General features: G+C 44.5%; 1 protein-coding gene across 6 annotated transcripts in view; it reads left to right on the top strand.

The window, feature by feature from the left end:
• Nucleotides 1-24,762, top strand: part of ATP10B (ATPase phospholipid transporting 10B (putative)) — a 342,867-nt gene that overhangs the window by 293,830 nt on the left and 24,275 nt on the right. For all 6 annotated transcript variants that reach the window (XM_054690976.1, XM_054690973.1, XM_037499109.2 and 3 more), the window contains 5 exons: nt 830-1,397; nt 3,703-3,812; nt 5,907-6,033; nt 9,540-9,724; nt 21,862-22,186. In XM_054690976.1, coding sequence (XP_054546951.1) covers nt 830-1,397; nt 3,703-3,812; nt 5,907-6,033; nt 9,540-9,724; nt 21,862-22,186 — 1,315 coding nt within the window. The remainder of the gene's footprint in view (nt 1-829; nt 1,398-3,702; nt 3,813-5,906; nt 6,034-9,539; nt 9,725-21,861; nt 22,187-24,762) is intronic.

Raw genomic sequence — 24,762 nt, 5'->3', positions numbered from 1 at the left:
GACCATTTATAGAATGTTATACTTTGGATTCTTTTTCAGTATTACAGGTAGATTTAGCTTTAATTATCTACAAACTATTACCCAAGCCTCCCTTGTGAATGATGGACAGAAATAATTGGGTGTCATAAGCATGACTATAAGATCAAGAAATAGAGGGTTCGCCCAGCCACCAAACCAGAACCCTGATGCCACACCCTGAAATGTCACTTCAGCCAGGGAAAAGTCTTTAGGAAATCAGAAATCTTCAGGCAGCTTTGGGAGACAGAAGTATTATCTGAGAAACTAACAACATGTTCAAGAGAAGAAGAAATGCCTTTTGGACAGTGTCCACTTCAGCATTTTCAGGTTCATGAGGAAAGTTTAGCTGGCAGGTCACTCAAGAGTCTATGATGTCTAGAATCAGACAGATCCAGATCTGAGTCCCAGCTACTCTTGGGTGATAATGACTGGTGTATTTAACCACTTTGTGCCTCAGTTTCCTCATCCTTAAATTGGGAGTGATTTCACCCCCCTAGAGTTGCAGGGGGCATGGGTGGGCTGAGATGCTGCATGCAGAAGTAAAGCAGACCAGCTGTGATCAGGATTCGGGGCTTGGGGTATATGAGCTCTCATAAGGATGGTCAAAATACAGAAGCAAATGAGCATTGCCAATCCCTAGAATGTCAGGGCCTGACTCCCTCATGTTACAGGTAAGTAAACTGAGGATCACAGAGGGGAGAAAAGACCCCAATTATCTACTTATAACAAAATGATCCTCATGTTCTATCATAAGACAGCTTGATGTTTGTTCCAACTTCAGAGTAATGTACTTTCCTCCTTGGGCACCAAGGTCACAGCTGCACCCTCAGCCAAGGCTGTGAGGGTATCCCTGGAGAAGATCCAGTATCTCTTCCAAAAGGTGAAGCTTTCGAGCCTCAGCCAGTCATTCTCATCTACTGCGCCCTCTGATGCTGACCTGGGAGCCAGCGTGCCCACCCCCAGCTCAGAAGAGACGTCTGTGTGCAGCGAAGGCTACTCCATGGACGGTGACTCTCGGAGCAGCATGTGGGACCAGAGTGACACCCAGGGGTTCAGCTCAGGTGTCTCCTGGAAGGAGCTTCCAGGAGGCCTGGCCAGGCCGGAGCTCTGCTATGAGGCCGAGAGCCCAGACGAGGCAGCCCTGGTGCATGCAGCCCGTGCCTACAGCTTCACACTGATGTCCCGGACACCTGAGCAGGTGACCGTGCGCTTGCCCCAGGGCACCTGCCTCACCTTCGATGTCCTCTACACCCTGGGTTTCGACTCTGTCCGGAAGAGAATGTCAGTGGTTGTGAGGCATCCCCTGACGGGTGAGATCCTCGTCTATACCAAGGGTGCTGATTCAGTTATCATGGACCTGCTGGAAGACCCAGCCTGTGGTGAGTCCTACCTCGCCTGCACTCTGTGATGTAAGGGGTAGTTGCAGTGGTGGGTAATGAAGAGTTTAATTAGTGTCCCTTACTCCAGCAGACCCCAGCTGGAAGACATCTCCACAGATGCCTTCCTCAAGGCAGGTTCCTGAAAACAACGTTTCGTTCTATTTCTCCTGGACATGGATTTGGCCAGTCTTCGATAGAGACACCTGTTTAACTTGACTCATCCCAGTCTCCAGTTTTCCAAACTCATGTAAACCTGGATGATCCATATACCTTTTTTTAAAACCAGCACATCCATTAATATGCCCCAGGACACATCCTGTTCCTAACTCTTTGCTTTAGAGCTATGCCAACTGAACACAGGGGAAGTGACTTAAGAGAGTTGACACAGCTAACTAGTAATGAATCCAAGCCCAACGATCCCAAACCCCAGGTCCAAGCTCTTTCCAGGCCCCAGGATTCTGCACCAAGCTTGGCTCACTCTGAGAAGCCCTTGGTGGACCTCTTTACCATCCTTTCCCCCAGCCTCCCCCAAATGCATTTCCATAAACATGTGCCAGCCACAAAAATGTTCCAGTGTCCCTACATTTCACTGTCCAATTTTGGAGCAGCATGAATTAGTGGGCAACCGTTTCCTGATTGCTAACAAGGAGTAGACAGTTTGGGGGCTAGGATTCTCCCAGGATAGAAGATTCCAGCCAAGCTTGAGAATCACCCAGGCAGCTCTGCGCCTCTTGCATTAACGGTGATGGATTAGAGCCAAAGAGCTTCATGGGGATTGATGAGTGTTTCAAATGGGAAGGGAGTTAATTAGGTCTTTTCATCCCCAGACTCTGGCAGAGAAGTGAATTCGTGTTTCTGAGTCCAGGGTGCCATGGCACTCTATCCCTGGGCCTGCCATCAAGCCGCCCTGGAGAGCTTTCTTTATTTGTCTCTCACCTGATTCCAAAATGGATTAGAGAGATTTCCAATAAAAGACACATAAACAATGTTACTGCTATATAAGAACTGAAATGCAAAGCTGGGGTGGGGGAATAGGGAAGAACTATTTCTATAGTGTTTTACTATATCTATAGCGTTTACTATTTCTATAGTGTTTTACGATATCTATAGTATTTACTATATCTACAGGTTTACTATATCTATAGTGTTTGAACACTAATTTGCCCCTGAGGTTCCTGTAGCCCTTACAAAAAGGTAAACCAGAACTGCTGATTTTGAACATAAAATATTCTAGCTAGTGCTCAATATAGCAATGCACAAAGACTGTCCTTAAAGTACCATTAACACTGGGAAATAAGAAAATAATCCCGGATTTGTATATTGCATGAAATAGTCTTAGAGAATTATTATGGAGGAAATCAGAGCTTTGCTGAAATGCCAACATTTGCCTTTGTCAAGAATTGTGTTTTTAATTTTGTGTGATATGAAGAGATGGATAAGGTGTGCTACATCTGTTCCCTACCTGGGGCCCATAAAGATTTCCATAAGCCTAGGCAAGGAAGGAATATGAAGTTTTTTCAGCTTTATAAAGTGCTACTATTGATTAGTGATGTCTGTGATGTCTTAGCTAATGGAGTGGAGATAGCATCAAACCTGCCCCACACTAGCCAACCAGGCTGAAAAACTCTGTGCCTGATAAAGAGGAATCTTAAGAGAAAAAGATACATTTCTTGTAAAAATGCATTATGTAGGACTTCAAAAAGGGGACTTTGAGTAACCCAATTGAATGCAAAAAAAGTATTTTTTTCTAAAACAGTCTTGTCTAGAAGAAAGTCTCACTTAGCAAACATAAAGTGGTAAAAAAAAAAAAAGCAACACAACAACTTAGCAAAAAGACTCTGGCCCCTTTAGGTCTTGGGACCTAAATTGACACAGGGTCTGCAGTAAATGACAGAGAGGGTGACGGATAGTTTGTCTAAGACTCAGCAATTGGCCATCAGGACTAAACTGACCACATAGAAAACATCAGCGGCAATAACAAATGATTCAGGTGTCTGGTCCCCAATTCCACAGGGCTTCCACTGGACCTGGGAGTCGCAGGTACTGATTTAAGTTCCTAAGTGCTTCTGCTGCAGACAGGTGTTTGGGAAGAATACTTTCTCAGACAGTCTTTGGATAACAAGATAGAGCAGACAATTTAAGCTCTCCAGGGTATCACTTCCCAGGACACCCTCACTCAGGGAGAAATGCTCCGTATTTCTGGGCGGGTTGTAAAGGGATTCTCCTCTAAGGTCCTTAGATGTTCAGAACGGGGATCCCTGAGCACTTGTACATGACCTCATGAGGCACGATGACTGTTTGACAGCAATTGACAGTGAAATGGAAAAGAAGGTGAGGAAAATCCGGGCCCAGACCCAGAAGCATCTCGACTTCTATGCAAGAGAAGGGCTCCGCACGCTGTGCATCGCCAGGAAGGTAGGAATAATCTCTCTCCTTAGTGGCCAGAAGGAATAGATCCTGTGCTTTCTTTTCTTTTTCTTTTTAGAAGTCCCTTAATGTTCATTGTAATGTTTTCTAAATTAGTTGTTCTGACTCACCACAATTAAGTGACAGCACTTCAACAATTTGAATGGCAAAGTTCTGTTTCAGCGTGACTTTGAGTTTTCTGCTTTTTCCTGTATATATGAATGGTAACCCATAACTCATAAAATACTTTCTTATGTTATGCTTTTGTCTCCATTGTATCCTTTTAAAATTTGCATATTTGCCTAGATTTAAATTTGGGGTTATTTTATGTCATTACTTAACTATCTCGATTGGTATGGTGACTGGATAATCTAATACTATGTTGTATATTTAAAAATTTCTAAGGGAGTGACCTTAAGTAGACATAAGGAAAAGTGAGTGTAACTGTGTGTGATGATGGATGTTAATATGACTGATTGTGGTGAATAGTTTATAACATATAGGTACATTGTATCATGTTGTATACCTCAAAATTAATATGTGATATGTCAATGATGGCTCAGTTTTTTAAATTTATATTTCTGACTTCTCTTGAAAATTTAGTGGATATAGAAATATGAATCTCCATTCTTGAATGATAGCAAATAGCTAAGAACATGTAGAAGCTGATCCCTCTGATGAGGGATATACTGTATGTACTGTGGTTGGCCACAGTACCCACCATTCCCTATTGCCTTACCCTTGGTTCAACTATAGTCATGCAAATTCCCCACTCACACTCCGCAGTTCTTTTGATTTTGTAGCCCCCTGTGAGAAAGTTAGGCAAAGAACTAGGAATCCCCAAGCAGGGGCATCTGGTAAGGCACCTATAATCTAGTAAGTAACTATGATGGCATGCATTTCTAGATAGATGGCTACAAGTGGTTTCTCCCCTTTGTATCCCCGGAGTTCTTCATTTCTCTTGTGGTGCTTTATGCACCATAAAGTTTAAAAGCACCATAGAGTTTTAAAGCTTTCACCACTCACCTGTTTTGTGACCTTGGGCAAGTTTCTTCACCTCTCTTGAGTTTGGGATTTTCTTATCTAAAAATGGTGCTAGTACTCCCTTCCTCATACTGTTGTCATGGATATTAATGAAGATAACATAATGTTTAGGACAGTGACCAGTGCTTACTACTCTATATTTGCACTCATACTATTGAAATGATGGGCCTAGTTTGCCTTCTCTAACAGGCTGAATTCCTCGAAAGCAGAAGACCTGCCTGTATGCCTGGTGTCCCCTAAAATCCCATACACAGAGGGACACTCAGTAGAAATTGATACTTCAATGAAAGAATCACTCATTGCTGTAAGCAACAGCATGCGTGTAACACCAAAGAGGATCTAAAAGTGCCCTGGGACTCCCAGAGAGGATGATGTGGCCTTGATTTGGAATCTGCCAGCTACTGGCCACCTCCAGTTGCTGAGGGAGCTGTCCAGCAGGCTATGTAATTTCTGGCAGCTGCTTACCTTTCCAACCTTCCTGGAGCCTTCTGTCCCCCTGTTCTCCACCCATCAGCAGCAGGCATGTTCAAGGAACAGAAAGAAGGCCAAGCCCTTGCTGTTTCATGGCCTTTGCACTTTCCCTCCCCCATGACTGGCCTTTTTTCATCATTGCTTCGCAAGTATCATGTCATTGAGCCTCAGAGTTCTGAAAGTCCAAATGCAGCAGCCCCACCCTCACAGTCTTCCCCCTGCCTCTGCCTGGTCACATCCATCATGACATCCTTCTGACTTTCTGATAGCCCTCCTCCAGATCTCTAGATGGTCTTTTCTTTGACATCAGTTACTAAGGTGATGTCTCTGCCATCCTCTGAACCATGAGCTCAAGCATGCAGGGATCTCTTCTGTCTGAACAACTGCTGGATCATAGTAGGGGTTTGGTGATAATAGAACATGAGGATCAATTCTTCATTGATCCATACATGCAAAAAAATTCATCAGGGAGAAATTCATCTAGTTGTGTAGTGAAGCTCAGGCCCTCAAGAAGCACAGCCCATGGGAAGGAAGGATTCTGCTTTCCCACACACCCAGGGTTGTGATCCACTCCATCCTGTCCTGCAGGTCCTAAGTGAAGAGAACTTCCGACAATGGGCCAGCTTCCGGAGTGAAGCTGAGGCGTCCCTTGACAACCGAGATGAGCTTCTAATGGAGACAGCACAGCATCTGGAGAACCAACTCACCTTACTCGGTAGCTAAAAATCAGTCATCATTAAATGAAAAAAAAAAAGGACTGTAGCACATGGGAGAGGAATTCTGACACTGTACAAAGATGTCTCCATTAGGAGCCCTCCCCGGGGTGCCTTTCCAGGCAGTTGCACATCCAGCGGTGCTGAAGTCAAACCCTGCTGCACACAGTTTCCTGTGGGCTCCCCAGAGCATCCAGGCTCTCCCTGCTGGGTTCCTTCTCCTCCATTCATTTAAGTGTCCATTGAGGACCTACTATGTGCCAAATAGCACATGTGCTGATGGATGCTCAGGCATGCCAGGCATGGGGCTGTCCCAGCCAGAGCTCAGAGTCCAAGGAGGAAAATGGCTGATGAAATAAGCAATTTCAACAGAGTGGGATGAGGGCTGGGCTGGAAGATGTACCCGGTGGGTAGAAACCCAACATAGAAGTGCCCACCTAGCCCAGGGCCAGGGGATTTAGGGAGGTGGGAGTTGACACGGCACTGGTCAGATAAAGGGGGAATGTTTGAGGCAGAGGGAGGGGCCCAAAGGAAGGCCTGGGGGGTGAGAAAGCCTGGACCAGCCAGAGACTTGAGGCCACTGTGGCCTCATCATAGAGAGGATGGAAGGAACGAGGGGAGGTGAGATGTCAGCAGGACCCAGATTAGTAAAGCCATGTGCACTCATGCATCAATTGATGACAGAGCCTTTCTGAGAAATGCACCAGTAAGCAGGTGATTGCTTCATTGTGTGAACATCACAGAGCATAATCACAAAGGCCTGGATGGCACGAACTCCTGCACACCCAGCCTAACTGGCACAGCCTACTGGGACCACTGTCATGTCTGTGGTCCGTTGTTGAAATGTCATTAAGTGATGCATGACAGTGACTCCTATGTTTGGAGAGGGGAGTGACAATGGGGACAGAGGAGCACTTTACCAATTACTCTAGTTGCTGCTGCACTTGGAGGGATACTCTGGGGACAGATGAGAAGCATAGAGGTCAGTTAAGATACAGGCTTGTATATTCTGTTGGAGGAGAAGCACAGCACGGGAGAAAGGGGCTTCATCAGATTATCAGGCACAAGAGCCAGGTAAGACCATGTGGGAGCAGCATGCCCTCCCTGGCTGTGTGGCAAATGCCCCTTTGGTCATTTTCCCCAAATTATGTTTATTGCAATAAAATAGGCTTACCTCTTTGCCTCTGCTCTGGGAGTTATAGGTCCAAACCTCTACAGGTTATGTGAATATACAGGGTATATATATTTTCATACCCTGCCCACCACCAGTGCCCCAAAAATCCTCTACCATGTTCCATTGGGCCCCTCCCCTCCCCCACTCTCACATACCACACTCTTCTTCTGGTTAACTCAGTTTTATAGTCAGGTGTTCAGAGTTTATTATTGGTTTGGTTCTGACTAACCCTTTATGATTTTTCTATATTCTACATATAAGTTAGACCACCCATTACTTGTCTTTCTCCTTTTGACTTCTTCACTTAGCATAATCCTCTAATGTTCCATCCATGCCATTGCAAATGGCAAGAGTTCATCCTTTTTCATAGCTGAGTAGTATTCCATTGTGTGTATTCATTTTTTTGCTCCATTCTTAAGGCTTTGGTCACTTAAGCTGTTCTCATAATTTAGCTATTGCAAAAGCCTCTTTGATGTTGGGAGACACTACTGACTTGGGGCCAGGGCCAAGTCTTGGCACTGAGGAGGCCTTGCTGTGTGCCCAGGGACATGTCTCCATGTCCTCTGAGCCTCAGTTCCTCTGAATACATCTACTCTTCCAAGCTACCAACCAGGTGGGGATGGGGGTGGTGAGAAACCCATGGGGACTATACAAACAGTAATACCTTTACATATAAAAGGAGCAACAAGATTTGGTGGGATGGGAGAGTTTTACTCCCCACCCCTTGGGCTTTAAGTATCCCAAATTTTGCCTCCAGGGGTCTCTGCCTGCTGCCTCACAGGCCCTCTGGAAAGCTGACCACAGGACCTATTTTGACAGGCACCAGAGGGTCAGAGAGTGCCATCTGCCACACAGGGCCACTGGCTGCCATCCCACCGGGGCCTGTGACCCTCCTCTCCTGCCTGGGTCTCTTGTTACGGGAGAGCACCCTCAGGGATGTGGGTGATAACTGCTCGCTCTGCATGCACATGGCAGGACCTGGCAGGGAAATGTATCCAACATCTCCGTTTTATTTTCTGTTTCACACAAAGAAATGTGTTTCTCCTCCTCTCTCCGTCACACTGCCTCCCTGTACTAGAAATCCACTTCTGTCTCACCTTGCAGGCTCACTGTGGAGGGAGCGATAAGGGTCCAGCTGCCACTTTTCCTGGGATTATTTACCTGCATGCGTTGGCCTGCAATACAAAACAGCACCTCTCAGGAGAGAGGGGTTCTTTTTCTTCCCTCAGGTGACGGGCTAGGAGAGAGCTGGGGCTGGGGCAAGATTTCATCTTGCTACCCAGAAACTGCCTTGCCATCCAAAGCCTGCAGTGTGTTCCCATGAAGTCCCTCCACTTTCAACAGTCTTTGCAACATGTGCCCAATGAGCCAGCGCATCGTCCCTCGGGATGATGAAAGGAAGTGACACATCTTGCTCCTGTCCCGGGGGCCGCGGGCAGCCATCAGTCTGTGGTCTGAAGGGACTCTCCATTTCAGTGAAGATTTTCTGTTGCTTAATCATTTAGCAACTATTTCCTTCTTGGGTTTTTATTCATCCAGTTGGTACAAAGTTGGAGATAGTTCAGAATATATGGAATCAGCATATTTAATTCCCTCTGAGAACAAGATCAGAAGCCATCATCCCCGGTGATTCTACTGCGAGCAGTTGTAGAACAGAGATGTCTGTCTCTCGCCTCCCTCACACCATCCCAGCCACAGCTTGGTCCCCGCTGCACTCCAGCCCAGCCAGCCCAGCCTCTAACTAGCCGTGAACCCTGAATGTCATCTGGCTTCCTCCAATTCATTATCTAGAATTATCTTCTTAAAATTCAGTTCTGTCACTCTCCAGCCACGTGTCCTTTAATAGCTTTCTCTGCTACCAAATAAATTCCAACCCCTCATGCCCTGACAAGACTCTGCAAGATTCAGCAGCTTATGTCCCCTGCTGGTCTCTCTGTCTCTCCATTCTGCCTCCCTGTCTATTCTTCCACTTGACCTCTGGACCCTCACACATGCTGGTCCCTCTACCTGGAATTCTCTTCCATCCCCACCTGTTGGCTTGTGTCTTCCAGGTCTGAGCTTATAGGACCCTGACCTCGCAGATGAAGTGTTGCTCTCCTGGTTACACTGACATGGCACCCGGGCCTCTGCCCTCTTAGGGCTCTGTTAAAATTGAGCCTCACAGTGCTAGGAGTATGGGCTCAGCGCTATCTAGTTCACCACGGTGACCTGGGTGTTCAGCACAGCACAGCACAGACATTTGATAATCATTACCTAGCCTGAGAGGGCTTTGGAGAAATTAAGCTGCTACTCCTTTGGAATAAACACAAGCCCTGGTGTCTCTGTCCACTCCAGGAGCCACTGGTATCGAAGATCGGCTGCAGGAAGGCGTTCCAGACACCATTGCTGCTCTGCGAGAGGCTGGAATCCAGCTCTGGGTCTTGACTGGAGATAAGCAGGAGACTGCGGTCAATATCGCCCATTCCTGCAGACTCTTATGTCAGACCGACACAGTTTACTCCATTAACACAGAAAACCAGGTGAGATCAAAGAAGGGCCAGATGTCAAGTGCACAGTGGGCCCCAGGACCCCAGGAGACAGACTGTGGGTGGGATTGGACACATGGGGAAGGCAGACCTGGCCCCGGTATCACTGAGCCTTGGCGCTCAGGGAACCCAAGAAGTCATCCATCCCACCTCATCCCCACCAATGGCTGCCTTTTCTGTTTATTTTTTTTTAAGATTTATTTATTTATTCATACAAGCACTGGGTACAGTCAGAAGTGCGGGAGGGTGAGACAATTCATCAGAGCCAGAGTGGGTTGCAGAACAGGCAGAAGGACCGAAGTACACTGCTGAGGGGAGCAGTGGGCGGCAGGAGAGGTCTGTCATGCCATGTGGGACCCTCACCCGGTGGCCGGGGATCGAACCGGTGCTGCAGAGGCAGCGGGCAACTTCGCAACGAGCTTCGCAACCCAGCGCTCAACTGCTGCGCCACCGGGGAGGCCCTGCCTATTCTGTTTACATCACATTCAGCAGTGGATAATAGAAAGCTTTCCTGAATGCAACATTCATCCCAATCACCCCATTTTACAGATGAGCTCACCAGGGCTGAGTCACTTGCCAGGGGTCTCCCTGGTAGTTGCTCATGGACAGAATTAAGTCTCAAACATTGTTCTCCTGCCTGACCTGTACCATCTGTGTTACACCACACTATTGGCTCATGAAACCTCTGTTGTTATTTCTTCTACTTTGGATAAACTCACCCATTGAAAAAGCTCTAATTAAATCAAAGTTCTTGTGCATCTAAAATCTCAGCTCCAGTTGGCCAGTGGGCTTGCCACAGTATAAGCCTGGTGGGTATGACATGTGAGACCAGTGTATTTTGATGGAATGAGAGAGAGAAGCAAAGTTCTAAAACTGCCATCATCAACCCAAAGAGGTTGTGAGCAGCAGGAATTGAGATTGGCAGAGAGAACTGGAACAGTCTGAAGAAGCATAGTCAAGGCAGTAACAGAATTTTCTGTTTAGGAGGGAGAATCTCGTTTCACAATGCAAACTGCAGCAAGTAAAGTCCCTGCATGTTTTTGGCAGATGAGCATAGGGGGAAGGCACTAGGATACAAGCTCCTAGAAGGAAGGAGATGGATGTGCTATGCCAAAGCAAGAAGCACTGCAGGGGAAGGGCACCTGCAGACACGGAGCATCCCCTGGGGAAGGGGAGGAGAAGAGGGTAGATGGAAAAGAAAAAGAACAGCACGGAAAAAGAAGCTGGGAGAATGCTGAATCTCTTTCAATTTGGCCTGAGGCCGATCTGGACCCAGAATAGAAATTTAGGAGGTTTAATTTTGCTTTCTATGTGACTCCACATGCACATTTTTTGTAAGTAGTGTCTACTATGCCAAGTGCCCAAGGCCCTTTTGATGACTAGAAAAATCATTTACTTTCTTGGCAGGTACACAGATGATGCTCTGATTAGATTAAACCCCAGTGAATTTTCAGAATGAAAATAATCTCAGGGAAATCTTTGATGGTAATATAATGCTCAGGAAAGAAAGTCCTTGGCAGCTCATTGGAGTGAGTGGTCCCTGTCGTGGGGGTGACATCTGCCTGCCCATGTGCAGTGGGCAGTGCCTTTGCGATGAGCCTTTCCTGCAGGTAATTCCAGAAAGGGGGAGGGCATTGCAAACCTGTGAGTCAGCCAGCCAGAGGGGTGTTTTTTAACCTGTAATGCCTTCCTGTAGGAAGCAGAAGAGGTTTGTGTGATTAATCAGCCAAAGTTCCTAAGGAGCAGGCCACACGCCATGTGAAGAGCAGTCACTTTCAGCTCTGTAAAGCTGTCTAGGGCCCTCCAAAATGCTACCAGACCCACTTAACCTGTAAGATTAGTCTTTCTTATTCCTTGGTCTGGGGAAAGTGGTGGGTGCAAAGAGCTGTTAAGACAGAGGCTGGGGAAATTCACCCTAAACCTCAGATTTATTTAAACCATAGGTTGTAATTACATATTCAGTGGACATTCCCTCTATGGGTTTTACTTTGCCTTATTCATTATAAATTGGCACAGGCTACTGTTTTATTGTTGCATATTTTATTTTTTTTTTTTTATTTTTTTTTTTTTAATAAATTTTATTGTTATATTCCCCATACAATTGCAGCCCCCCCATTCTGACCCCAATCCCTCCCCTCCCACCCCCGCCCCCCTAAAAGTGTCTCTGGTTCATAGTTTTTTGTTGATTTTGATTTTCACTTTCTTATAGTTATTCATTTTCCTGGTCCCTTATTTAAGTTTTCTAGATTCCTGCTATGAGTGAGACCATCCGGTATTTTTCTTTTTCTTTTTGGCTTATTTCGCTGAGCATGATCCCTTCCAGCGCCATCCATGTTGCTGCAAATTGCATGTGTTTATCTTTTTTGAATGCTGAGTAATATTCCATGGTATATATGTACCACATCTTCTTGATCCAGTCATCTATTTTTGGGCATTTGGGTTGTTTCCAAAGCTTAGCTATTGTAAACAGTGCTGCTATAAACATAGGGGTGCAGGTGCTCTTTGGAATTGATGTTTCTGTGTCCTTTGGGTAAATACCTAGGAGTGGAATTGCTGGATCATATGGAAGCTCTATGTTTAGTAGGTCCAGAAATCTCCATACAGCTTTCCACAGTGGTTGGACCAGTTTGCACTCCCACCAACAGTGCAGAAGAGTTCCTTTTTCTCCACACCCTCGCCAACATTTGTTGTTGCTAGTTTTTTTAATATGTGCCATTCTCACTGGTGTAAGATGGTATCTCATGGTAGTTTTGATTTGCATTTCCCTGATGACAAGTGATGTTGAACATTTTTTCATATGCCTGTTGGCCATTTGCATTTCCTCTTCAGAGAAGTTTCTTTTAAGCTCTTCTGCCCATTTTTTGACTGGATTATTTTCTTTGTTGTTGTTGAGTCTCATCAGCTCTTTGCAGATTTTTGTGATCAGTCCTTTATCATTAGTGTTGGGTGCAAAAATGTTCTCCCAGTTGGTGGGGTTTCTCTTTGTTTTTGTTATTGTCTCTTTTGCTGTGCAAAAGCTCTTTAATTTGATGTAGTCCCAGCTGTTTATCTTTGCCTTCACTATCACTGCTTTGGGTGATGTGTCTGTAAAGATGTCTTTGATGTGCAAATCACGTAGTGTTTCGCCTATATTTCCTTCTATATATTTTATGGTTGCAGGTCTTATGTCTAGTTCTTTAATCCATTTTGAGTTGATTTTTGTGTATGGTGTGAGGTGGTGGTCAAGCTTCATTCTTTTGCATGTAGCGACCCAGTTTTCCCAGCACCATTTATTGAACAAACTTTCTTTGCTCCAATGCATATTCTTTGCTCCTTTGTCAAAGATTAGTTGACCATAAATCTGTGGGTTTATTTCTGGATTTTCTATTCGATTCCATTGGTCTGTATGTCTGTTCTTGTTCCAATACCATGCAGTTTTGATGATTATGGCTTTGTAGTATAGTTTGAAGTCTGGGAGTCTGATGCCTCCATTCCCTTCTTTTTTTTTCAGGAGAGCTTTGGCTATTCGGGGTTTTTGGTGATTCCATATGAATTTCATCAATAATTGTTCTATTTCTTTGAAGAATGACATTGAAATTTTGATTGGAATAGCATTGAATCTGTATATTGCTTTTGGTAGGATGGCCATTTTAATAATGTTTATTCTTCCAATCCATGAGCAGGGGACGTCTCTCCATTTCTTTGTGTCTTCTTCTATTTCTTTTAACAGTGTTTTATAGTTTTCTTTGTATAGGTCCTTTACCTCTTTTGTTAGATTTATTCCCAAATATTTGATTTTTTTTGTTTCAATAACAAAAGGGATGGTCTTTTTGATTTCTTCTTCTTCAGATTTATTGTTTGTGTATAGGAAGGCTACTGACTTTTGCGTGTTGATTTTGTATCCTGCCACTTTACTGAACTGATTGATGAGTTGAATTAGCTTTTCTGTGGAGTTTTTGGGGTTCTCTATGTATAATATCATATCGTCTGCAAATAGTGATAGTTTGACTTCTTCTTTTCCTATTTGGATTCCTTGGATGTCTTTCTCTTGTCTTATTGCCCTGGCTAGGACTTCCAGTATTATATTGAAAAGCAATGGTGAGAGTGGACATCCTTGTCCTGTTCCAGATCTTAATGGAATTGCTTTCAGCTTTTCACCATTGAGAATGATACTGGCTGTTGGCTTGTCATAGATGGCCTTTATGATGTTGAGGTATGTTCCTTGTATCCCCAGAATTTCAAGGGCTTTTATCATGAATGGGTGTTGCACTTTGTCGAAAGCTTTCTCAGCATCTATTGATATTATCATATGGTTTTTATATTTCTTTTTGTTGATGTGTTGGATAACGTTGATTGATTTTCGGATGTTAAACCATCCTTGTGCCCCTGGAATGAATCCAACTTGGTCGTGGTGAATTATCTTATGGATACATTGTTGGATTCTGATAGCTAAAATTTTATTGAGGATTTTTGCATCAGTGTTCATTAGGGAGATTGGCCTGTAGTTTTCCTTTTTTGTGTTGTCCTTGTTCGGTTTTGGTATTAGTGTAATGTTGGCTTCATAAAACGTGTTTGGTATTGTCCCTTCCTTCTCAATTTTTTGGAAGAGTTTGTGAAGGATAGGCACTAATTCGTCTCTGAATGTTTGGTAGAATTCATTTGTAAATCCATCAGGTCCTGGGCTTTTGTTTTTGGGGAGGTTTTTATTACCATTTCAATTTCGCTAATTGTAATTGGTCTGTTTAGGTGTTCTATTTCTTCTTTATCTAGCTTTGGGTGATTGTAGAGTTGTAGGAATTTGTCCATCTCCTCTAGATTGTTAAACTTGTTTCCATATAACTGTTCATAGTAGTTACTGATTATTCTTTTGATTTCTGCTGTGTCCGTTGTGATTTCTCCTCTTTCATTGATGATCCTGTTTATTTGTGCTTTCTCCCTTTTTTCCTTTGTGAGCCTGGCTAGGGGTTTGTCTATTTTATTGATTTTTTCAAAAAACCAGCTCTTGGTTTCATTGATCTTTTGGATTGTTTTTTTAGTTTCAATTTCATTTATTTCTGCTTTGGTTTTTATTATTTCTTTTCTTCTACTGGTTTTGGGGTTTTTTTGTTGTTCTTTTTCTAGATCTTTGAGCTTCGAGATGAGGTTGTTTCTTTGCGTTCTTTCTTGTTTCTTGATGTGAGCTTCTATTGCTATATATTTTCCTCTTATTACTGCTTTTGCTGCATCCCATACATTTAGGATATTAGTGTCCTCCTTGTCGTTCAATTCAAAAATTTTTTAATTTCTTCTTTGATCTCCTCATTAGTCCAATGGTCTTCCAGTAGTGTGGTTTTTAATCTCCATGAGGTAGGAAAGTTCCTTGCCTTCTTTTTATGGTTTATTTCTAGTTTGATGCCTTCATGGTCAGAAAAGATGGTTGATATGATTTCAATCTTGGTGTATCTGTTGATGTTTGTCTTGTGCCCCAGTATGTGATCGATCCTGGAGAATGATCCGTGTGCGCTTGAGAAAAATGTGTACTCCGTTTTTTTGGGGTTTAGTGTTCTACAGATGTCTGTTAAGCCTAATTGCTCTAGGTCCTTATTTAGAGCTTTGGTTTCTTTACTTATTTTTTGTCTTGTTGATCTATCCATTGTTGATAGTGGTGTGTTGAAGTCTCCCACTACGTATGTGTTTTCTCTGATGTCTGTTTTCAGAGAGGACAACAGTTGTCTGATATATTTTGGTGCTCCTTCGTTTGGTGAGTATATGTTAATGAGTGTTATTTCTTCTTGAAGTATTGTCCCCTTGATCATAATGTAGTGACCATTGGGGTCTCTTTTTATCTTTTTGAGTTTGAAATCTGTTTTATCTGATATAAGTATAGCTGTTCCTGCTTTCTTTTTTGGTCCATTTGCTTGTAGGATTGTTTTCCATCCTTTAACTTTGAGCCTATTTTTATCTTTTGTAGCTAAATGTGTTTCCTGGAGACAGCAAAAGGTTGGGTTTTGTTTCTTAATCCAGGCTGCCACTCTGTGTCTTTTTATTGAAGAGTTTAGTCCATTTACATTTAGAGTTAATATTGATATGTTAACATCTGTATTTGCCATTGTGTTTGTCTTTCCTTTGATTTTATTTATTTATTCTTTTAATAACTTTTTTTTTTTTTTTGGCCTTCTTTCATTGTTATTCGTCCCTCTGAGGTTCTGGCTTTAGGACTCCTTGTAGTATTTTTTGGAGTGGGGGTTTAGTTGCAATGAAATTCCGGAGTTTCTGTTTGTCTGGGAAGGTCCATATTCTTTCTTCAAAGAGGAAGGAGAGCTTTGCGGGATAGAGTATTCTTGGTTGGCATCTGTTTTCTTGGAGTCTGTTGACTATGTCCCTCCACTCTCTCCTTGCCCGTAGTGTTTCTTCGGAGAAGTCTGATGTCAGCCTGATTGGTTTTCCTTTGAATGTTATCTGTTTCTTCCCTCTTGCCAGCTTCATTATTTTTTCCTTGTCCTGGATTCTTGGGAGCTTTACTATTATGTGTCTTGCTGTATTTTTCCTTTCGTCGTGGAAGTTTGGTGTTCTTCTTGCTTCTTGTATATCAATTTTCAGCTCCTTCTTCACATTTGGGAAGTTCTCTTCAATTATCTCTTTGAATATTTTCTCTGTTCCTACATCTCTCTCCTCTCCTTCTGGTATTCCTATAACTCTTATATTTCCTTTCCTCATGGAGTCAGATAGTTCCCGAAGTCTTTCTTCGTTCTTTTTCCTTCGTACTTCTCTTTCCTTTTCTGTTTTGGTTCTTTTTATTTCTGTGTCTTCAAGATTACTTATTCGTTCTTCCATTTCATCTATTCTGCTTTCATTGCTTTTCCCAGAATTCTTTAGTTCTTCCATTAATTCTTTGATCTCCTGTATTTCTTTTACTTCCCTCTTTAGGGACTCAATTTCTTTCTTCTGACCATTGTTTTCCCTCTCTAGGGACTCAATTGCATTCTTCTGATCGTTGATTATTTTTCCCTTATCATTGTTTTCCTTTATGACTTCTGTCAGTTTTTTAATCACGGCAATTTAAATTCTCTTTCTGGAAGGCTCAGAAATTCTTCCAAGTTATTGTCTTTGCAATCTGGGGGCTGGCATTCTTTTTGTGGTGTGCTTTTTCTCTGGAGAGTTGCTAGGTTGCGTGTGGTTCTTCTCCTCCCTACTGTCTGTTTTCTAATTTGCCGTATGCGTTGGGACACTGTGTTGTTGGGACTGGCCGGCATCTTGGGTGGGCTTCTCTGTTCCCCTCTGGTTCTTCCAGGAGTCATCTGTCAGTTTCAAGCAGCCTTTAATGGAGAAAGGTCCCTGTTCTAAAATGCCGATGTGGGGACACACTCCCCTGTGCGCCTGGTCTGCCCCGGCGGTGGGTTCCTGCTCCCCTCTGGGCTTGGACTGCAGGCCAGAGGGGGTCTGGCGTGGGCGAACTTCCCCCGCTCACCTCTGGCTCCTGAGGAAGCCTTCTGCAGGTAGTCTTTACTGAGGAAATGTCCCTGTTCTAAAATGGTGATGTGGGACACACTCCCTGCGCGTCTGGTCTCAGGCACACTCTTCTGCGCGCCTGGTCTGCCCCGGCTGTGGGTGCTTGCTCTCCCTGTGGGCTCAGACTACTTGTTCGGAAGGAGCCAGGTGTGGGCTAACTCCCCAGCTGGCCACTAGCTCCTTCAGTAGCCTGTGCTGGGGTCAAGTCGCTAGGTGGCGCCAGAGATCTCTCCTAGAGCCCTTGGGGAGCTGATTTTCCACCCCGTGGGACAGGGAGCAGAGCGGGGATGGTAGGGTACACCTCAACGGCTTTGGGGTGCTGTGTCTTCCTTGTGCCCCACCGTCGTGGGGAACCCACGCCCCTAATTTCGTACCCCGGGTCTCAGCTCCAAAGCCCTCAGTTCCAGGACGCGGGCTGTAGCCCAGATCAGTGGCGCGGGAATGGCGCCTTTTGAATCCCGCTCCCCTGCCTGGGCGCCTTGTTCCTGCTCAGTCAGGGAGGGCCTCCGCCGTCTCCCCGCAAGCCTAGGTCGCAGGCGCGGGGACCTGGGCAGCTGCGATCCGGTCTGGATCCGCGCCACTTTCCGCGCAAGCTTACCGGGCGGCCGGGGCTGTGTGCTGGTGCTGGTCTCCTCCTGGGGGGCGGGGCTCTCTTTAATGGCGTCTGGAGCTCACCTCCGCGGCGGATCCTGCAGGGTTCGCCTCAGCTCCCATTCACGGGGTGTGGTGGCTGAAATAGTTCCTTTCCACTCACAGTCCCGCTTGCTGTGTCCGTTTTTCTTGTTGGCCGTTTTGGTTTGTTGTTTCCTCCTCTCTGCCGGTCGGAGAGTGCCGACTTTGTGGGCGGGGGAGGGGAGCAGGGTTCTGCGCTTCCCTCCCTTCTCGTCCTCTTTTATGGCAACTTTCTTCTTCGGGCAGTTTGCTGGAGTCGTCCGTTTATCTTCCGTGTCCCAGTTCTCACTGGGACCTGCCGCTTTTCCTCCCTATTCACTTTTTTTAATGGGAGATCTTACTCGCAGCGTCTCCTCGCCGCCATGTTGCTCCGCCCTCTTCGAATAACTGGTGTTCTTTATAGGCAACACTGGAAGTTGCAAACAAATGTCATCATTTGTTCAACTCATTCTCCTGCCTTCCTGTGAAATATCAAATCTCAACAAGTTCCAAGTGACTTGTAATAGATTTTATATCGTCTCATAGGGGATCCAGCAAGGAAAGAAAATACAGAGAACATATCACAGGAAGCTCATTGACAGTTGTTTAACTATTCCAATGTATTATGAAATTCTTGAGTTATTACTTTTTAAATGTGTCTCTAGGCTCCATGCGCCTCCTCCAGGTCTCCTGGCTCCATCCTGCTTCCTTCCTCAGTCTATTGTTGCATATTTTAAAACTACAAGCAACTTATGAGACTGATCTAGACCTCAGGGTTCTCATTCATAAGAAGAGAATTATAGTATTAGGGAGGAACTTCTAATAGCAAATAAAATTGTAATTATTAACAATATATTAAAGGCTTAGTATGATCCAGATATCATACCTCTGAACTTCATCATTAAAACAGGGATTCAGAAGATTTATTTAAGAGGCTATTGGGAAGAGTCAGTAAGAGCATGAAGAAAAATATTTACATAGCATTGTCATTATAGAATCCCCAAAACTTAGCAGCTGAAAACACAAGTGTTTATGATTCCAGTTTCCAGGTGTAAGGGGTTCAGGAGCACTGAGCAGCGTCCCTCTGGCTGTAGTCAAGCCAAGTATCAAGACTGTGGGCTCATCTGCAGCCTCCACTGGGCAGGTCTCTGGGGAATGGACAGAGGTCCTTCTGCCAAGCTCGGGGACATGGTTGTTGCAGTTCTTTGCCTAGCAGCCTCTTCACGGAGCTGTTCACAACATGATGGCTAGTCTCCTTCTAAGGCTAGGACAGACCTAAGAGAAAGCAAGTGAGAGTGCCCAGCAGAAGCCAGTCTTTTATAGACTAATATAGACCCATCCCTTTTGTAGAATTCTCTTGATCAGACATGACTAGAGCAAGCCTTCACTCGGGGAGGAAATCACACAAGGGTATGACTAACATGGTGGAGGCGGGGTGCACTGAGAACCATGAGAGAAGCTGCCTAGGACAGTCCCTGACATACCCCATTATGTGAGCGGTAACTTTGGTGATTATTCCATAGGAAATTTAAAATAAGTAAAAGCAGAGATTTCATTTGGCAGCTTATATCTGCAGTGATTTGCTGCTGTCACAGGTTGGAGGAATTGATATAACTTCTCGACCCCAACCACCAGCAAGGACCATCTGGATCTCTTTCCCAGTTAAGTGTCTGGGGTATCGCCCCTGCTTCTAGAACCCACTGCCCCTCTGGGGACTGTGCACACACTACTGCCTGCCACCCTCAGCTTGGGATCCCCTAAAAAGGACTCAGCAATAATGAACGACATGTTACTCTCTCCAACAGAAATGATTGCACACATTTTCAGAAACAGATCAATGATTATTCCCAAACCCATCATTTCAGAACAACCTTCACATCACTGAGCCAAAATCCACATAGTTGGTTATTTAAGGGTTTCATTTACATCAGCCCACTTTGAACATTTTAAAATTTCTTTAGAGGAGAAATGTTTAGCACTACCAAGAAATCATCAGCCCTTACTTGGATAAAAGAACACTGTTCAGTACAGACCATGTGAACCAAATAGCATTAAAATTGTTAATACAGTTGACCACTGCAACTTTTCCCTATTGAAAGTGTTTGCAAGAAGCAAAATAAGAATTTGAGATATGGGGCCTCCCTGGTGGCACAAAGGGTTAAGACGCAACCTATGAAGCTATCCACAGCCACTGCAGTGCAAGTTCGATCCCTGGCCAGGGAGCTACACACATGGCGCTGCAGACCTCTCCTGTCTCACCCATTATTCCCCTCAGTAGTGTATTTCAGTTACTCTGCCTGTTCTGTTCCCCACTCTGTCTCTGGTGAATCCTCTCACTGCCCACACCTCTGGCCTGTACCCCAGTTCTTGTATGCATAAATACATAAATATTTTTTTTAAAAAAATTGAGATATATCACATCATCAAAAGCAACAGGAGAATTGATAACAGGAAATAACTCCTTCCCCAGTCTCTGGCCTAATATCTCTAAGCACCCACCACTTTTCCCCAGACAAAGGAATAAGAAAAACAAATCTTACAGGTTAAGTGGGTCTGGTAGCATTTTGGAGGGTCCTAGACAGCTTTACAGAGTTGAAAGTGACTGCTCTTCACATGGAGTATGGCCTGCTCCTGAGGAACTTTGGCTGATGAATCAACAAGCTGCTTACCATTCCGCACAAGCCTTGTCTTCTCTCACTCTGGGCTTGGCAGAAGCTGCCTCCTCCTATATAACTCTGCTCCAGTCCAGTACGACCTCCCTTTTCTCTGGGAGCACAGAAGCTTTGCTAGGGTTTCTGTGATGTCCTGCTCAGCAGATTTATCTGTTTCAAGAAAAATGCCAGAAAAAAAATCAGTAAGTTTCTTGACATCAGTGAGACTTTCACATCTGTGGTCACTTTGTACTGGTACAACTGCTATATTCAGGCCAGGTGATAAATGCGCAGCCAATGTACTTGTTTAATCTGGAAGCTACAGGTCAGGTAGTCAATAGCTATGTCTACTACCAAATCACATGGCCCTGGGCAGTTTACCAAAGATATCACTGCTTCCACTTCTTTGTCTCTAAGCTAAAGTTAGCAATAGGGCCTCCCTGGTGGCACAGGGGGTTGAGCACAGGGGGTTGAGTGCAGTGCTGTGAAGCTGTCCGCGGCCTTTGCAGCATAAGTTCAATCCCCAGCCAGCTGGGGAGCAACGCACATGGCACAGCAGACCTCTCCTGTCTCGCTCACTGCTCCCCTCAGCAGTGTGTTTCAGTAGATCTGCCTGTTCTGCTCCCACTCTTTCTGGTAAATCTTCTCACCCCGCTCCCATGACTCTGGCTTGTACCCCACTTCTAAAAAATATTTAAAAATAATAAGTAAAGTCAGCAATACCCTTCTCCTCCCCCACATACCGCACTGGAATTTTCTGAGCAACACGGGGGAATCAACATGACTTGTAAATAATAGGTAGCACCATAGAGCATGGCGTGTGCCATTGTTTGTACCGACCCGGATACCATGCTTAGTCTTGTGTCACCCACATCAGCCCCTGTCCTGCTGGCTCCACTCCCAAATTAACATTGCTTTGATGCTGTTTGAAATATGTCAAAGCAATGTAAAGAAAAAGTCCTAGGTCATTTCTATGGTGGTAGTTTTACAACTATTTCACTAAAGGATAAAGTAGGGTTTTTTTGTTTGTTTTTAAAGATTGATTTATTTATGCATACAAGAACTGGGATACAGACCAGAGGTACAGGGGGTGAGAGGATTCACCAGAGACAGAGTGGGGACCGTAACCGGCAGACTGACTGAAATACACTGCTGAGGGGAGCAGTGGGCGAGTCAGGAGAGGTCTGCTGCACCATGTGGGTAGCTCCCTGGCCAGGGATCGAACTTGTGCTGCAGTGGCTGCAGATAGCCTCATAGTGCTGTGCTTAACTCCTTCCACCACCAGGGAGGCACTAAAGTAGGGTTTTTAACATAGGTTTCCACAACAGCTGACCAATACTGTGTGATTCTGACTCTTTACAGGAAACCTGTGAATCCATCCTCGATTATACATTGGAAGAGGTGAAGCAATTTTACGGACCACGGAAGCCAGCCCGCCAGTTCTTCGGGTTCCGCCTGCCTCCAGAGACAACGCCGCCCCCTGCCTTGGGAGCTGTAGTTCCAGAAATTGGCCTGGTCATCGATGGAAAGACATTGAATGCCATTTTCCAGGGAAAGCTGGAGAAGAAGTTTCTGGAGCTAACTCAGTTCTGCCGGTCTGTCCTGTGCTGCCGTTGCACCCCACTCCAGAAGAGCATGATTGTCAAGCTGGTGCGAGACAAGCTGGGGGTCCTGACCCTCGCCATAGGTACCAGTCCTGAGGGGGCGTGTGGCAGCTGGCCAGGGCAGGAGGTGGGGGCCAGGAGTCCACGTCAGCAGGCTCAGGCTGAGGGTCATTGTCTTAAATGGGGTGAGTTCAATGTGACAAGCAAGATGTGGTTGGCCAGAGATGAGTGGAGTGGGAGAGTGGATCCAAGATCTCAGGTAGCAGGTCAGATAGGGTATCTCAAGCCTCAGTATAGGTCAAAGTCAACTGGGTCTTGAGTTGAAAACATCCAGGTCACTCAGCAATAGACACTTGGGCCAATTCAGGGCTGGGGCCAGACCATTTCCCCGTCAATCCTTACCACAGGGACACAGCTACACACCTCCACTATTGGTGGATTCGATATTCTGCTGAGTGTGGATGGCCGATGGAGAAATTTTAAAAGTTGGAACTGTCCCCGTTTAATGTGTATGCTCACTTCTAAATACATGGGACACCATCTGGCACTTATCTTTCTCCTTATGGCTTATTTCAGTTAGTATAATCTATTCCAGCTCTATCCATGTTGCTTCAAATGGCATGAGTTTCCTTTTTGATTGCTGAGTAATATTCCATTGAATCTGCATACCACATCTTCTTGATCCACTCATCTGTTTGGGGGCATTTATGTTGTTTCTATATCTTGGCTATTGTAAATGGTGCTGCAATAATCATAGCAGTACAAGTTTCCTTACAAATTAGTGTTTTGTGTTCTTTGGGTAGATACCTAGGAGTGGACTTGCTGTATCAGATGGTAGGTCCATTTTTAGTCTTTGAGGAACCTTCACACAGCTTTTTATAGGGACTGGACCAGTCTCCATTCCCACCAACAGTGTAAGGGGCTTCCTTTTTCTCCATATTCTCACCAGCACTTATTTCTGCTTTGTTTTAAATATGGGCCATTCTCACAGGTGTGAGGTGGCAATTCATTGTGGTTCTGATTTGCATGTCCCTGATGATAACAGACGATGAACATTTTTTCATGTGCCTGTTTGCCGTCTGCATGTCTTCTTGGAATTAGTGCCTATTTAGCTCTTCTGCCCATTTTTGATTGGGTTCTTTGTTCTTTTTGTTGAGTTGTATGAGCTCTTTGTAGATCTTCAATATCAGTCCCTTGTTAGATATATGGTGTGCAAATATTTTCTCCTATTCAGTAGATGGCTCTTCATTTTGGTTACTCTGTTGCTGTGCAGAATCTTCTCAGTTTGATGTAGTCTTAGGTTGTTTATATTCTCCTTTATTTTCCTTGCTGCTGGGGACGAATCTGCAAAGATATTTCTGAAGTGTATGTCATGAAGTGCTCTGTTTGTTTTCTTCTATATATTTTATGGTATCAGATCTTACATTCACATCTTTTATCCATTTTGAGTTGATTTTCATATATGGTGTGAGATGGTAGTCTAGTTTCATTTTTTTACATGTGTCTGTCATGACAATATTTTTAAGATCTATAAGCTTTGTTGCCAAACAATTAGGGGAAGAAAATTCTGTCCCCAAATCCAAATTCTCAATGATGCCATGTAAAATTAACAGCAAAAGATGATGAAAAAAAGGTGAGGCCTAGGAGAAATTAAAGGCTGTGCAGTTTGCAAACGTGGCTGTAGGCTGACTCTAGCCCTCTGAATATTTTTGTAGGGATGCTAAGAATGATTTGACATTTCTAAATAAAAAAAGACTACTTGCCTCTCAGTAAGAACAGTTGTTCAGTTTTGCTTTTTGGACCACAAAACCTAAAATATTTACTATCCAGCCCCTTACAAAAAGAATTTGCTAAACCCTGCTTTGAAAAAATGAAGCATTGGGAAGAGCCGGGCTTGTGGAGAAAAGCCAAGCCTGGCAGAAGGCCCCATTGTGGTGAATTGTATGGCCCTGTGTGTACCCGCCCACACTGGTGCCGGTTTATACTTAAAATTCACTACAATGAAACAGGATTTCACAGTCACCTTTCAATAGCCATAGGTTAGCAATACCAACAGAAAACACTTCCACCATCACAGAAAGATGTCTGCCACTGCTGGTTTAGAAGGAGGGCGATATGTGTTTCTCCACACGCTCACCTCCCATTTCCTGAGTCAACTCAGCTCACTGAATGGGAATTCCATATGACTAAGTGTCGCTCCACCATAAACATTAGTCAAGCTCATGTTCCTACATTCAGAAAGAAACTACCCCCTCTCCTGGACAGTGTTGACAATCTGATGAACTGACTGTCCAAACGGTGCAGTTGTGTCCACATAGCCTCCTGAATCAGAATGATCTGAGTTCCAGTTCTCCTGGACCCCATCACTAGCTGCCTCATCCCTGCAGAGTCCCTCCCTTGCTCAAATATTCCATTTGCTCATTGTTATTAAAGTTCGTGGGGAGACTTGCCAAGGTGGTCTCTGTGAACGATAAAGCGCTGCCATGTCTCTCACCTACCACTGCGTTGTGCTTTGTGTTGTGACTAGAAAAAAAAAAAAAAAGACACTTAATATCTGTCAAATAATAAAAAGTAGGGAGGGCTTTTAGTCCAAAGAAGAAAACGCAATCCTCAGGCCAAATACGGTGGCAGCATCTACGACTCTTCAGAGCAGCATTAA

This window comes from Talpa occidentalis, unplaced genomic scaffold, assembly GCF_014898055.3.
Source record: "Talpa occidentalis isolate TD23 unplaced genomic scaffold, MPIMG_talOcc4v2.1 talOcc4.9, whole genome shotgun sequence".
NCBI classification, from domain to species: domain Eukaryota; kingdom Metazoa; phylum Chordata; class Mammalia; order Eulipotyphla; family Talpidae; genus Talpa; species Talpa occidentalis.
Note: the sequence above shows the minus strand (reverse complement) of the source record. Positions and strands in the feature narration are given on the sequence as shown.